Below are 15758 nucleotides of genomic sequence, written 5' to 3'. Positions count from 1 at the left end.
GACGGTAGGTCCTAGCTCCAGTCCCAGGTCTGAGGAGGCTGTGGGGCTACCTGGTGGGCTCTAGAGCTGGGAGAGGAACCAGGAGGAACTGATCAAAGCCAGAGTGGATGGTGCCAAGCCCTGATTGGAACCTGCTTTTGGCAGTGTGAGGAATAGAAGGGAGAGCTACAGAGGGCTCTGACCACAGTCAGTGTGTGGAATTGTGCAGGGCCCTGGGCCACGGAGTGGCTACACTATGCACTCCAAGCCCTGTGCCCCGGTGTGGGTCTGCCTGTCTGTCCACAGGAAGACGTATTTTTCTGACTAGCACAAAGGTACCATATGAACTAGCAGCAGCCGTGGCTTTCACTTTCTCGAAATTCTGACTGCCAAATTATTGCCGGCAGGAAGAGATTGGGGGCAGAGGGAGTTGGAAGGGGGGCGTAGGGTCTCAAATGTCAGGCAGGATCTCCCTGACTCCAAGCAGTGGCCCTAGCTCTTCCCTGCCTCCTGAGTAGTGCTGTGGCCTTGTGCCGAGCTCCAGCCAGAGCGCTTTGTCCAGCCCTGCCACATTCACCCTAAACACTGGCTCGTGCTGGGTCCTACCCCTCCTTCCACCCCCACTGCTAGAGACCCGACTTTGAGGGCCCAGGCTTTAACTCAGGTAATAGAAACACTGCAGGGCGCAGTCTCAGGTATGAGGGAGACCTTGAAGACAGACCAGTGAACAGACACTTGAGCATAGTCGAGTCAGCACCGTGGTCAGTGGACCATAGCAGGGGGCCCCTGCTTACATGGGGAGGGTAGGAAAGGCTTCCCCAGAGATGGATGGGAATTGGTCAAGCCAGGTAGGGGGAGAGGGAATGATGGGAGGGGAAGAGAGAGACTGTGGCTATTTTGCATCACTGAAGACACTGAGAGCCCACCTGACAGAGGGGGCTGTGGAGACTACAGGCCACCCTCTCAACCTCAGAGTCTCACATCCCTCATCTGTAAGATAGGAAGGAGATTGCCTTACTCGAATGGGTTGTCACAGGTGGTATTTATGGTACTCATTGTCACCTCTTTGCACCTGGCAGAAAAGAACAGTACCCGTATCAGTAGCCCACCTTTCTGTCTAGTCAGCCTCTGGCCCAGGAATGAGCATGAGGCTCAAGGTGTGGATCTGCCACTCCTGTGGGCTCGTCCCCACTGGCCTCTCTCCAGCTCCAACACAGGCATAGGGAACAAGGAGCTGGGAACTGGGCCACTGCAGTCCGCTCCGTGGCAGATGACTGGGTGGGGCACCAGGGACTCTGGAGCCTTCCCTTTGCCGAGTACAGAACCTGGACGGGTGGAGATGACTAATAAGCCAGTTCTGCCCTCTAGCACCCCCAGGCCCACCTCTGCACCAAGTAGGCACCGCTGCTGGGCTGTGGGTCCCCAGCCAGGTGCAGTCCTTTCCAAGGAAGTGACCCTTAGACTAAGGTCAGAATGAGGAGTGAGGCAGCATGGAAAAGAGCAGGAAGCAGTGTGGAAAGTCATGAGGAAAGGAGGAGGGGTGGGTAGAGGTGCTGAGGCAGGGAAGCGCTAGGCACCAGGGTGGGAGAAGGGCCAGCTGGCGTGGCTGGGTGGTGGCTGGTTGAGGATGAGTGGGGTGCACATGTAGTAAGGTGCGGGAGCCATGTCCAGTTGTTGCCACCAGGCATGCTCTTGGTGCCAGCAGCCCTGGCAGGTAGGTAAGCACGAAGTGGGGCCAGAACTCCAATCCCAGGGGTCCTGGAACCCACTAAAGCATTTTTAGGGGCAGGGAGGCAGTGGTTCAGAGAACTCTGACCAACCAGGCTGGAGAAGGGAAAATGGGGTGAGAGGACTGGCACACCGTCCCCTGTACTCCTAGGTTCTGTCCATGACCAACCATAAGGCCTTCGTAGCACAGGGGGTAAAATCACAGTTCTGCCACTGATTGTGCGATCCTTGGCAAACCGTGTGACTTCTAAGTGCCTCAGTTTTCTCATCTATCAAATGGGGATAATACGCTTCTATCCTAGATTTGTTTAAAGGCATATGAGTTAAACTCTGTAAGGTGCTCAGAACTGTGCCTGAGACACACTAACCACTCAGTTATCCTTGGGAAATGCTTTTCTCTCAATCTGAAACATTTTTCTGGCTGGCACACAGGCGTCCTGTGATGGAAGCTGACTGAATGTGTCTGCCAGTAGTGATGAATGGAGAATCCGGGTGTGTGTTGCGGAGGGGGGGTGTTGAGGGAACAGGAGGGCGGGAACTTCTGGCACCCTCTCTGCCACAGGGAGGCTTGCTGGAGGGGGGGAGCGCGCGCTCAGGCCTCACATACTCCCCCACCCCCAGGCGTGAGGCCCAAGGAAGCAGCAACTTTCTTCGCTGGGAAAGTGTTGTGGGGCTCAAGCGTTTGGGGGTTTTCAGAGTCAACCGTCAGAGGCGAGGGAGTTTCTCTGCTGGCGGTGGCAAGGGCTCTCAGGGTGCACACAGCCTGTGAGCAGACCGCTGCGGTCTGCAGGGAAAATGCCGACTGTGTTTATTTTTCACCTGAGCCTGCAGGAAGTAGGGGGGCGAGGGGGTGAGGGAGGGCAGCCCAGCCGGGCCTGAGCTCAGCCTCAGAGCAGAAGAGACCTACCCTGGAGTCCCTTATTTCTCTCTCCTCCTGTCCCCCCTGACCGTTGGACACGCCCCCCCCCCTTCTGCCTCAACAGAGAGGGCTTTCTAGCCACAGGCTAGTGAAAATGTCCCAGAGATGAGGACGACCTTTGGTACAACAGATTTGGAGTCGGGGTGGTGAGGAATGGTCAAAGCAATGCCAATAGCGGGAAGAACAGCAGACACAACCTCCCAGCTGTAGGGCATCAGGGTCCTGGATGCGCTCTGCAGTGCTGCAGTCTGGCGTACGTGTCCGTGGGGGGGGGGGGGGGGGGGGGGGGGGGGGAGCGCGNCCAATAGCGGGAAGAACAGCAGACACAACCTCCCAGCTGTAGGGCATCAGGGTCCTGGATGCGCTCTGCAGTGCTGCAGTCTGGCGTACGTGTCCGGGGGGGGGGGGGGGGGGGGGGGGGGGGGGGGGGGGGGGGGGGGGGGGGGGGGCGCAGAGGCAAAGAAGGGGATCCTAGAGTGTCCTGACCAAGGAGTGTGGGCTGCTGTTGAGGACGCATTCTACCGTGCTGTGCATCCTGAGGGCCCAGCTCTGTGCTTGGCACTCTGCCCTCACGCAAGAGAGGGGAGGTTGTGTAGTCGAGATGCTCAGGGCATGGCGGGGACAGTCAACCCAGGCCTGCCAGGCAGGCATCATGAGAGGGAGGACGGGTGGGGAGCTCTAGGCATCAGGCTCCCCATGCACATGCCAGTCCCTGCACAGTCCCACCTTGTCTGGGCAGCGTGGCCCCGGGACAGCCTTGTGCCGAAGCTGTGGAGCGGGACGTTCTCCTGGCCGAGGGGGGGGTGTGAGGAACTGGGCCCTCCGCCAGACGTTCCCCCTGGCTACCACCACAGACTCAGAAGGGCCATGGAGTGAGGCTCGGGGGGCAGCGTGCGTAAATGTGGGAAGGACTGGCCAGGCCCTCAGTGCCCCCCCCCCCCCAGAGCCCTGGCCACCGCAGGCCCTCCAGCTGCTGGCAGGCTCTCTGCCCCACCCCTGCCTACCTGGCATCTCTCCTGGGGTTTGGCTGCAGACTCCTGTTTAATTAGAGGCTTTTCCGTAGTTCCCAGGGAAGGCTGGTGGACAGGGCGAGCCCTGTGACCATCAGGCCACGCCTCCTACCTCCCACCCACTCAGCACCCCTGCTGTCCACACGCATCCCAGGCCAGAGGCTGGAGGCTGAGCTGGATTCTGAGGTTTCCCAGCTGGGCTGTGCTGCAACCTGGGGCTTAAGCAGCCTGGCCAAGGAGAGGCCGCTCTGATCCTCCCTCGGGTGAGGGGCTCTCCATGGTTTCTTGGCCAAAGCTAGCCCTCCCCAGGGAAGGTGGTTTGCTGAGAAATGTACTGTGGAGCCACCCTCTCCCTGCCTTGAAGCAGGCCGTCCCCCCCGACCCCCTTTTTCCTAGGCAGGGTGGGACTCTGAGACTATCTTCCTGTAGCTGGCACCTTGGACCCCAGGCTCTGGTTCTTTTTTTTTTTTTTTTAATTATTTTTTAATGTTTTATTTATTTCTGAGAGAGAGAGACAGCGAGAGCAGGGGAGGGTCAGAGAGAGGGAGAACAGAATCTGAAACAAGCTCCAGGCTCTGAGCTGGCTGTCAGCACAGAGCCCAATGCGGGGCTCGAACCCATGAACCGTGAGATCATGACCTGAGCTGAAGTTGGCCGCCCAACCGACTGAGCCACCCAGGCACCCCTCCAGGCTCTGGTAGTAATACTTCCTTCCCAGAGTCCCACTCCCCAGCCAGGCTTGCATTCTTGGGCGCCAAAGAGCCAGAATTGGGACTTAGATGGCAAGGCCTTCTCTGAAGCAGGAGCTAACACTTAGAAGCCCCCAGGATGGAGGGACCTGTGGAGGGAGCTCATTCCACCTAATGAGCCAGGGCTCCGGGCATTTGTGCTCTTAGGTGGTGAAGAGTGGAATGCCTTCTACCAGAGTCCCAGGTTCTTGACAGAAGGTCCCCTGGGCTGTCTCTCTGTCTGTCTCAAGGTGTGGTCGGGGTTGATGCTGCCTGGCTACCACTGTCCTGGGAGCCTATCAGGATAAATAGGCCCCAGAGGCTTCCAGGATGCTTCTAGGCCCTTGGCTGCTGCTCCCCAGAATTCTAACACGAAGCAGAGTTTTTGCATCTGTGATCAGTGAGGTAATCAGGGCTGATTTTCTCCTCCTCATTTTTCAGGGGGCATAGTGACCCAGGATCCTGTAGTGAGAGAGCTGATGCTTCCCAGCCCACTTTGCATTGTGGCTCACTTAAAAGTTATCACTAGACTGGGGTTCCCGGGTGGCTCAGTCACTTGAGCATCTGACTCTTGGTTTTGGCTCAGGTCATGATCCCGAGATTGTGGGATGAAGCCCCACATCAGGCTCCATGCTGAGCCTGGAGCCTGCTTAAGATTCATTCATTCATTCTCATTCTCTCTCTCCCTCCCTCCCTCCCCATCCCCGCTTCCACCCTCTCCTATCTCCCCCTCTCCCTCCCTTTCCCCCTCACCCCTTGCCCCTTCTCCCCCCACTTGGATGTGCATGTGCTCTCTCTAGTAAATAAATTAAAAAAAACATATCCCCTACACTAACTGGAGATGGAGTCTAGAGGCTGGAGGACACAAGGGAAATGCTGGGCATAGTGAGCAGGGGAGAGAGGGAGGCAGTGGGCTTGGGGTGGGGGGGCGGGGAGTGGGGCCTCACCACACACAGCTTTGTAGGTTGTCTAAGGCTGTTGGTGGCTCTCGGCGGACCGAGCAGTGTGATCTGAGACACGGGGGTGCTGGATGGAGGAATGGCGGAGGGTAGGAAGCTACTGGAGTTGTCTGAGTGGGCAGGGACGAGGCTTGGACTGAGTTGGGGATAGGGAGGAGGGAAGCCTATCCCTCCCTCCTAAATTATTAGGACCCTAAATTATTTTGAAAGTTGAGCTGTTAGGATTGCCTGACAAATTGGAGACGGGGTGTGAGAGAAGAGAGTCCAGGATTACGCCAAGGTATCTCAGCAACTGGAAGGAGAGCATTGCCAGTAACTGGGGAAGATGGAGGGGAGCATTTAGTGCAGCAAACCAGAGGCTCTGCTTTGGACGTACTGGATTTGGGCAGCGCTTCAGACTTAGGGGTAGACTCGGTGAGTGTGCATTCGGGGAGTGGCGTTCCCTAGGGGAACTAGGGGCTGAGAAAGAAATGTCCGTCATCAGATCATTTAAAGCTACCACCTGGATGAGACTACTCTGGGAAGGATGATAGATGGAAAGTCAAGGGCCCATCTTGGGTGGGGGCAGGAAGATGAGGAGCCAGAAGTTAACCCAAGAAAGAGTGGCCCTGTGAGCTTGGAGAAAAATAGGTGAGTGTGGCATTCTGGAAGCCAAGCAAAGAAAAGTTTCTCACCGATGAGGGAGAAGTCAGTTGTGTGGAGTGCTGTCGAGAGGTCAGGTAGAAGGAAGACTGAGAACTGACCGTTGAGTTCAGCAGTTTGGCAGTCACTGGGGACGTTGACAAGCGCCATCTGGTGAAGTGATGGGGCAGGGGACTGGCTAGGCTGAAGGGAGTGCAAGACTAAGAACAGGAAGCCGAGGCTGGGGATGGCTCTTCTGGGGTTTGTAACAAAGGGGGGAGCAAGACGTGAGGTGGTGGCCGAGGAAGATTTGCAGATGGGAGAAACGGCAGCCTGTTGGTGCCCTAGTGGGAATGAGCCTGGGCTTGCAAAGTGCTTGGCACAGTGCCTCGCGTGTGGCAGGCACTCAACATGTGAAGGATTCCACGGGCGTCCACATATGCTCAGTACTCTTGCCAGCCCCTGCAGGCAGGCCTGAGGATCCTACTTTCTACCTTGCATTCCCACACATACTCTGACTGTGTCCCCATGTGTGTCTGGGGATAAAGAAGGCCTGAGTGTGGCATGGGCCTCTCGGCTTGCTCGGGAAGCCTTGGAGCAGCGGCAGTAAAGCCCCGGCACCCAGGGCCTGGAGACACCATGGCCCTGTCCTCAGCCTCCCCAGGTAATGTTGCCGAGGGCACTGCCTGGTGGGCCTTCCATCTCCAGGCAGATCCCCTCCGGTGAATTCAGACCAAAACCGTCCACCCCATGTGAGGTCAGCACCACAGGGCCAGGGAAGGACTGCGAGCAGCACTTGCTTTGTGCGTGTAAGCTGCCTACTGCACGTCCCTGCCTCGTGACTCTACACTTGGGTAATAGAGCTCTTGGGTATCTTGTCGCTTTACCCTTACAGCCGCCCTAAGGTCATCTCCATTTGACCAGAAAACAGATGCTCAGATATTATAGTAAGTTCTTAAAGGCCACGCACGTTAGAACCAGCATTAAACATGGTCAGCTGACTCTTCCTCAGGCCCGCAGTGTGGTCATTCCTAGGCTGCCCCCAGAAGCAGAGAGAGGGCTCCAGGGACAGATGCTCAGGAAGGCACTGTGGTGCCACACAGCCATGCCCACCACAAAGGAGCCACTTTTGGGACACCAGCCCTCGTGTGCCTGAGGACAGAAGGTCCTAGTGTGTAAGGTTCTCAGTGGGCAGATGAACCAGCCCGGGACTGAACGGGAGGGCGGGGTCAGCACCTTCCCTGGGCCCCGAGGGGAGGGGTGCTGTGGCTTGGAACCCAGCCTCCAGCTCCCCGGAGGCAGGGATGTGGGGAAGAGGGTGGCCAGGGCAGTTAGCTGGGAGGTGTGGGAGCCTGGGTCCACCTGAAGCCTCACAGGCAGGCCGAGTCACAGCTCATACTTGACCTCCTCTCCCCTCAGCCCAGACCACAGCCAGCCCATCCAAAGGGCCCTGCTCCAGGCTGCCTCCCCATAAGCTACCTTTCTTCCCCAGACCTAGTGATGCAGGGATCGAGAAACCCATCCGTTACACAAGCGAGGAAACGGAAGCCCAGAGATGTTAAAGAGTCCGGCTAAATTCACCCAGTGGGAAATTTCACCCACAGGGTGGGAAGGAGCCCAGGCCACCACCTCTCATGGCCGTCCTTCTCCAAAGCAGTCCCGTTTCTTCTGTGCCATGAGTCAGAGGCACTTATCTGTGCTCCTGGCCAGCAGAATCCGCACAGGTAAACTTTTCCAAGTGGAAGCCGAGCACCAATGGTACTTCCAGGGTCCTGAACTGTGCAGATGTGCACTGGGGACGTGCAGAACTATGCCTTGGCCCCAAGCAGCACCTCCTTGTGGCTGGGTCGTGTGGGGAGCCCCCTTCCCAGCATGAGTCATCTCCTGACAGGTCCATGTGACTAGTGAGAAAAGTAAGAGTCCTGCGTTGCTGAGGAGACAGGAAGTGTGGGGGCTGGGTGGGTCGGCCCTGGAGGAAGCCCGGCCCCACCTTACCCACCTGCTCTGAGTTAGAGTGCTGATGGGAACCCTCCCTGTGCCCACAAATCCTGTTAAGCCTGCGGTGGAACAGAGGGTCTGACTTAGGACCCCAAGTCTGGGGGTGGAGAAGTAGGAAAGAGAACTCCAGGCTCCAGGTCTTCAGATCAGTACCTGGGGTCTTGGGCTGGAGGCTAGAAGCCCCCCAGACAAGTGCCAGGGCCTCGGAGTAATGGGAGGGGGTGTCTCAGTCCTAGAGGCAGGAAATTTCCTGGACAGGGGAGATGCACCTCCTGGTACTGAGTGTACAGAAACCAAGAGGCAGGTGATGGCACTGCTTAAGCAAAGTCTGGGGGACGGTGGGCAGGGCCACTGGACATAGTATGGCTTGAGTGGTGCCCCCTTCCCCTGAGGCCTGTGGTTTTAACCACCCCCACTTTCCTTTGACATTTGGGCTACCCGCACAGCTAAAAGGGGCTCTGTTTATATGTATGCCCCAGCCCTGTGCCTTCCTCCTTCCGGTCTCCCCACGTTCACACCCTCCCTCCTCATTTTTCAGCACAACAAGGCCAGTCAGCCAGCCCACAGCGTCCCACAGCTCTCTCCTCTCTATGAACATTTCAGCAGCCCACACCCTACACCTGCACCAGCCGACATCAGCCAGAAGCAAGGTACGGAGCTGGGAGGTGGAGGGGCCTGCTGGTCCCAGAGCCTGGGGGCCAAGTCCTGGACTTCTAAGTCCAGGGGGCTTAGGTCCTTTTTAACACCTGGAAAGCCTGGGGCTGGGCAAACTCAAAAGCCTAAGGAAAATGCCAGAAAGATAGCCTGGGAGCCTGAGGGCAGGTGGTACCAGGTCAAATGTGGAAGGTTTCAGGTGGAGGTAGGAGCCTAAATGCTGAGCAACCTCCCAGGGCCAGTATATGGGAGCAGGCATCTGGGTAAAGCTGAAGATTCTAAAACCTGTATCCTCCACCACCCCCACCACCCCCGCCCCCAATGAGAAAATGGAAAGTGGTGGTTGTGATGGCTGATTCACCTCAGCCTCAGGGAAAGTCATTCTGAAATCAGCCATTGTCGGCTGTGGGAAACCTGCTGACTCAACCCTGGGGAGCCAGAGGGGGCGGGTGGAACCCTGGCTGCCCAGGCCAGGGGGCCTGCCTCCTGCCCAGAGAGCCAGGCCAGAGTGCCCCAGTTGGAGACCAGTGGCGGACCTGGGCACGGCGAGGCCTGGCCCTCCCACTCCTGAGGGTGTCTGTCTCGCCCACTGGCAGCCTGTATCCTTATGCGGGTCACCCACCCACTCTGCCCTTGCTTCCCGAGCCTATAAACGGGGCACCATTAGCACCCTGAAATAGTGCTGAACAAACCAGTATGTCTGTTCCTCTAGCAGACGGAGGTGGGATCTTAAAGGCCTCACAGGAGGGGCTAGGAGGCAGGAAGTAGCAGAAGTGGCTTCCAGGTCAGGCTAGACGGCTTACTCGGCCCCTTTCCACCATAGGAGTTCACAGGCCTCTGCAGACCGCTGACCTCTCTGGCTTCTACTCTCTGACCTCAGGCAGCATGGGACAGCTTCCCCACACTGTGAGCTGGTGAGTGTGGACCCAGTGGGAAGTGGGCACCTTGCACTGGTGAGACCCATACCTACCGTTTCATTTTCCTCCTGCATCCTTCTCCTTGCAGCAGCCTGCTGCCAGCTCTCGTGTCTGTACCGGGGGCTGTCCGGCAGCTCTTCCCGTTCCCCATGTGGCCTCCTGGTCTCCGCCCTCCCGCATTCGAAATCTGCCTCAATGTCTGAGACTTGGTGGGGGCGGGGGGCACGGAGCTGCTCAGGGTTAGGAGAGAATGTAAGGGAAAAAGGCAGGCCCGCCTGAGCAGGGAGGGGACGATACAAATGACCACAAGACGTGCTGTTGCCTCTCAGCCACCTGGTGGGCAGGGGGATACTTCCCCTTCATCTCAGGGCCTATTGCAGACTGTCCCTTGGCTGAGCTCCCTGAGGAACAGTGTTCTTTGGCCCCTCTGGTGCCTGCTTGATTCCAAGCCCCTGGCCGGCTCCTTGAAAAGCGTGCTTAGTAAGAGGGTCTTTGAAGCCTGGGCCAGCAAAAGCCGGCCTGAACCTCGAGTTAGTAGACCCGTTGTGGGCCAGAGGGCTGAGCTGGAGCCAGGTCTTGGCGAGCAGGTTGGTCCTTTGCTCATCAACCACAGTGTGTTCTGGACGCGTCTGTAGCCTCTCTTGGCTGGGGCAGCACCCCACTGCAGAAAATCTTGGTTTTCCAGGAAGGTAGGGAAGGCCAGAGGTCCAAGCCAAGGCCCACCTGCCCTTTTCCACTTGCTCTTTATCCATATTCAGCTCAGTCTTCCATCCTCAAGTTCTCCTTGGACAGGGCTCCATTCCCCAGTACCAGTCAGGACCATACCAACAGATACTCCCAGGACTGTGGTTTGCCGATCCTTGGGTGTACTCCCCGGGCCAGGGGCCCAGCAATTATAGGGCAGTGTTAGCAGTGCTTTTACTGAGAACCGTAAGAGCCCAGAGGAGTGCCTCATCCAGCCTGGGATTTCCAGGGCTTTCAGAAAAAAGGTCATTTAGCCAAGCAAGAGCTGAACAAAGACCAAGAGTTGAAAGGGGCAAAGGGGGCAGAACAGTCCAGTCAGTGTCAACAGTGACTGTGAAACCCTTAGGACAGGTATCTATGCTGTACTGATGAGGAAACTTTAGGGAGTAAGGCTGGAAGTGAGCTGGGGCGGGGGGCGGAGGGTGGTGGTCTAGCTTCTACGCTGGGTCCCAGGCAAATACTGTCCTTGCTGCCCTTTAAGTGCCAGTACAAGTCTGTAGAGGGAAGCAGGTGCAGCACAGGTTGCCCTCTGGTGGCAGATTCTTCGTACGTACGCTGGAGGAGTCCTGGCGGAGGCTGTTACTACACTATGGGTCAGGCCCTAGCAAGGTGGGGGAAGTCCTTCCCTACATCTGGCCAGTAACCAGACTGCTAACAGCTGTCTCTCCCAACCACAGGCCCAGCCCTCCTCTCTACCCCCTGTCCCCTTCCTGCGGATATAGACAGCACTTCCCTGCCCCCACTTCAGCCCCTGGCGCCCCCTACCCCAGGTGAGTCCCATACCCTGCAGCCAGGTTCCTGCTTCCTGTTGCCCAGGCTTCAGAGCCCATATGAGGCCGTGCCCAGGCCAGTGCTTGCCCTGTGCTAGTTGTCTGTCCATCTGTCCGTCTGTCATTCTGCAGCCTCCTGCTGCCCTGTGCCTGAGAATGAAGCCAGTGGGAGAGCCAGAGGCCTAAGCCCAGGCCAAACAGTGCAGCCGAGCACCCTAGAGCAGCCAGGGCCAGTGAGTGCGCACGCGTGCTTGTGCTCCTGCCTCTGTGCACGTGTGAGTCAGCCCATGGGCAGGTGTGTGAGCGCTCACCTGTGCTGTGCATCGCTGCTGAAGGGCGGGACAGGCCAACTCTCCTGGGCATTCCATGAGCCCTGCCCAAGCGGAGGCATCACCTTTTACATGGGTCTGTGACCTTGGACCCTTGGGGACTGCCTGCTCAGAGAAAGGAGCAAGGGCAGAGTGGTTTCCACAGAACAGCAGAAAAGCGAAGTGAAAGGTACGTGTGTATACATTTGTGTCCCTTCGCTTTGCGAACTCCCTTAGTGACAATGCCCACACCAGGTGTGGAATAAGGAACTCGGCAGACAGGTCCAGCCGTACTGGAGTTCACAGCCCAGGGTGGGAGGTACGGACCCAGCACTGACAGCTGAATGGGCTCTCTGGGTGATGGGAATACCCCAACCAGACCCCAGCCAGGGCAGGGACACAGAGTGGAAGAACTTCATGACATCTGAGCAGAGGGGACAAAGGGAACAGCATGAATTGGGGATGGCTAGGAAGGGAAAGTGATGGAAAACGGGGAAAGACGGAGCTAGGCAGTGTCAGCAGGATGTTCGTGCAGGGTGGGGCAGGTCCTGCAGAGGAGCCTGGGTTTTATTCTGTGGCCACTGGGGGAGTTCCAGGAGGGGCCAAGAGCACTCACGTGTTTTTAAAAGGTCACTCTGGGAGTTGTGTGGAGAGGCCTGCAGGGTTCAAGCAGGAGAGTAAGGAAGCTCACGGGGCAGCTACAGGCTCAGGAGGCTGAGCTGGTGACAGCACAAGGTAAGAGCCAGATTTAAAGCTATTCAGGACTGACTTAGTAGCCACCTGAATGACATGATACAGATTTCTGCACTGTCTGTCTAACACTTTGGAAGCAGGTGTTTGTGTTGGTGTGTATCTTTGTACTTGTGTGCAAGCCGTTCAGGGTGGGCTGTCTGTTCACCTGTGCTTGTGTACTGTGCAGGGGCCTTGGTGCGTCCAAAGCTCTGTACTGTATGTATATCTTGGCTCAATTTTAACTCTCCTTCTGCCTTTAGGTTCACCCACCCATCCCTGATGCTAGGCTCCGGTGTCCCTGGTCACCCTGCGGCCATCCCGCACCCAGCTATTGTACCTCCCTCAGGGAAGCAGGAGCTGCAGCCATATGACCGGAGCCTGTGAGTGAAAAGGCCCACGGTGTGGAAGAGGGAGGGGAACACGGGAGCAGATCTCAGGCTCCCATCTGTTCATCTGCCAGGGAAAACATTCCTGCCTCGAGGCTCTGTGCCTGCTGCCTAGAAACTCCCGGGACTGCCAGACGCCTACTCTGGTCAAGCCATCTTGTTCTTGCCGCTGACAGACCAGGGTCTGGTTTAAGTTGATGGACTTACTTAAGCCATCTCTACACCCAGTGTGGGGCTTGAACTCGCGACCCTGAGACGAGTGACATGCTCCTCTGACTGAGCCATCCGGGTGTCCCTGACCAGTGTTTTTTGATCCTTAGCGGCAGGAGGGAATGGATGGGGTGTGGAACAAAGATTTAGTTTGAGCCAACAGGGGAGGGGTTGTGATGTCCTTAAACAGGATTTTGTTACTTAGGTACAGTATTTCTGTAAGGAAGTTACTCAGCTCTGATCACCCATTTTGGGGCAGCTAAAAAAGATACCATTTACAAAACCCTAGCCTGCATGCCCTGGCACACACACACTGGACACATGCTCAAAAGAAGGTAGAGACATTAGCTGGACACTGGAGGGCTCCTGTGTGATCTGGACTTGTGCCTCTCAGGAAGACACAGGCAGAATCCAAGGCAGAGAAGGAGGCCAAGAAGCCAACCATCAAGAAGCCACTCAACGCCTTCATGCTGTACATGAAGGAGATGAGAGCCAAGGTCATTGCAGAGTGTACACTCAAGGAGAGCGCTGCCATCAACCAGATCCTGGGCCGCAGGGTGAGGCCATGGGCAGGTGGGCTGGCAGGGGTGTCTCCTGGTGCTGCCTGGTGACTCCCTGATGCACCACCATCTATCCCCTCCTTGCTGCAGTGGCACGCGCTGTCTCGGGAAGAGCAGGCCAAGTACTACGAGCTGGCCCGAAAAGAGAGGCAGCTGCACATGCAGCTGTACCCAGGCTGGTCGGCGCGGGACAACTACGTGAGTGGCTGGTGACCAACAGTAGGGATGGGTAGGGGAACCTTCAAGATGCCATGCCCTGGGCCAAATCTCCGTGGGGAAAGGCAGACCACTGTACTGAAGGCACAGATAAGGTGCAGTGAAGGGCTCAAGGCCTCACCCTGCTAGCTCAGAAGCCAGCTAAACAAGGGAACTACCCTTGGAGTAGGCAGTGGGGGAGGAGGAGAGAAAGGCCCGATAAGTCTTCTCCGTTCAAAATGGAGACCAGCATAGGAAAGGGAGGAGGAGCCTCTAAATGCTGCCCCATGGTACCCTGATAAAAATTGCAGTCAAATACTAGCCCTTCCCTGTAGGAGAGGATCGTGTACCCAGAATCTCAGCGGTAAGCAAGCTGGGCTGCATGTCTCCCAACTCAGTGGCGTTATGAAGGGACCGCCTCCTGGATCTGAGCATCCCTCCCTTTGTTCCCTGCAGGGGAAGAAAAAGAGGCGGTCACGAGAAAAGCACCAGGAGTCCAACACAGGTGAGGCCTTCCCTCAGCAGTGCAGATGCCCCTCCAGGCCCACATTTCAGGAGCACCCTGCTCTGGCCCAGAGGGGGGCAGAGTATTCAGCCACAGACCTTCAAAGGTCTGGGCTCTCTGGAGACGAGGCCCACTTATTGGAAGCCAAACACTCGTGTGCAGAATGGCTCTGAGCCCCCTGACCCATGTACCACTGGTGTACCGCTTCACACAATCCCCCACCTTTACTAGTCCTGCTCAGAGAAACCGACTGCATGATTCTGCCGAGACAGGCAGCGGCCTGTGTGGGTGGAGGTACAGCCATGTCTGGGTCCAGCAGTCACACAGCTTTACTTTCCATCAGAAAAGGTGTATGGACTAGGTTTAAGCTACAGCAAGAGGGAGATATGGGACAGGCAGACTGGGGGGGGGGGGGGGGGGGGGGGGGGGGGGGGGGGGGGGGGCGGTGAGGCAGAAGAGGCTGGATCACTGTGAGCCTCCATGGGCTCCTCTCCCACAGCTCCTGTGCTGCAACCTGCGAGGAGCCAACCTGATAGGATCCCTTCCTTCCTCCACCTCCCCCATTCTTCCCACTGCGTCTGCCGTCTAGCTAGGTGTCCACCTTTCCTGATACCTTGGCTCTGGGTCCCGGGGCGCCCAATGGGGCTGGCTGCGCCATGGCAAGGCCCTCTGCCTATGGGGCCTACGGGGTATCTATGACTGGCTGACACTGATGTTACCTCTTCTTTCTGGGGCCTGCTCTGCCCTGCTGCCTGCCTGCTCGCCCTCTGCCCTGCTCTGCCCCTCTGGCATGGCTGTGAGCAGACCCTGGCTCGCCTAAGAAATGTCGTGCTCGCTTTGGCCTCAACCAGCAGACGGATTGGTGTGGTCCGTGCAGGTGGGTTTGTCCCCACCACCCTCCTCCCTTTGCTTCAAGCTGCTTCCCTGACTCTGCACGTGTTCTGCTAGGCCTGTAGCCCTCCTTTAGTACCCCAGTCCCCTTGCATACCACACTGGGGAAGCCATGCCCTACTAAGAATGAGGCGGAGAAAGACTCAGGAAGATAGTTCTGGTGCGTAGTGCCTGGAATCCTCTGTTAATGATGGGCTGATGCTAAGCCTGCTGTGGATATGCTAGGCTTAGCATCCACTTCATTCAGGTGGCCTAAGCTCCTGCTACCAGTTTCCTCACTTCTTCAAATTGGGATCCCTGCCTGAATTATCCTGACCCCTTAAATCTAAGAAAAAAAGGGTGACTACAGTAGAGAACAACTTGGCTTGTACTTGAGACCAAAGGGCTGGAGGCGTAGGGACAGAGGAACAGGGGTACCCCTGGGAACTAAATGTGGGTTTTGCCATACAACAGAGAAAGGACTCTGTGAAAAGAAGGTATGCCTACCGTGTGGCAAAAGTTTGCCTGGTTGAAGCCAGACCTGGTAGCTCCTTATAGACTCTAACAAATACTGTCCAGTCCCTCAAAGTGCCGACCCTGCTCCTCTCCAAGGGCAAAAAGGAACCTGGGGAGTGTGTAAGTATGTGTATGTACACACGTTGGGAGGCTATTTGTGTTGTTCCGCCCGAGCACCACTATGAGCATCGCAGCCCTTTGCCTTAGTGCAGATAGGAGCCCCACAGACACGTGAAGCAGAGGCTCAGAGGCCCAAACTAGGAGATGGCTCCCCTGGAAAACCGGAGGCAGCCCACAGGGCTAGCCTACAGAAGACTCCTGGGCCACCTTGTGGCTGTGCTGGGAACTGCACCTGTTCGAAGTCTGGGCCAGGCCCAGCAGAATCACAGTGCTAGGTTCGAAGGCACAGGCACATCACCCAAGTCCTGGGGAAGAGGGGACAAGAGGTC

The 15758-nt window shown here is 57.1% G+C and overlaps 1 protein-coding gene across 9 annotated transcripts in view; it reads left to right on the top strand.

Moving 5' to 3' along the window:
- Nucleotides 1-15758, top strand: part of TCF7 (transcription factor 7) — a 32522-nt gene that overhangs the window by 14971 nt on the left and 1793 nt on the right. For 4 of the 9 annotated variants that reach the window (XM_039242261.1, XM_039242266.1, XM_039242263.1 and 1 more), the window contains exons 4-10: nt 8481-8592; nt 9420-9510; nt 10935-11027; nt 12328-12447; nt 13058-13220; nt 13314-13421; nt 13875-13923. In XM_039242261.1, the coding sequence (XP_039098192.1) occupies nt 8481-8592; nt 9420-9510; nt 10935-11027; nt 12328-12447; nt 13058-13220; nt 13314-13421; nt 13875-13923 (736 nt within the window). Of the gene's footprint in view, nt 1-8480; nt 8593-9419; nt 9511-10934; nt 11028-12327; nt 12448-13057; nt 13221-13313; nt 13422-13874; nt 13924-14727; nt 14801-15758 lie in introns of all 9 variants that reach the window. The other 5 variants (XM_039242259.1, XM_039242262.1, XM_039242264.1 and 2 more) reach the window with 3 other exon arrangements.

This window comes from Hyaena hyaena, unplaced genomic scaffold (genome assembly GCF_003009895.1).
Source record: "Hyaena hyaena isolate Hyena2069 unplaced genomic scaffold, ASM300989v1 scaffold_214, whole genome shotgun sequence".
NCBI classification, from domain to species: Eukaryota; Metazoa; Chordata; class Mammalia; order Carnivora; family Hyaenidae; genus Hyaena; species Hyaena hyaena.
This window is presented reverse-complemented; position numbering and strand designations above follow the sequence as displayed.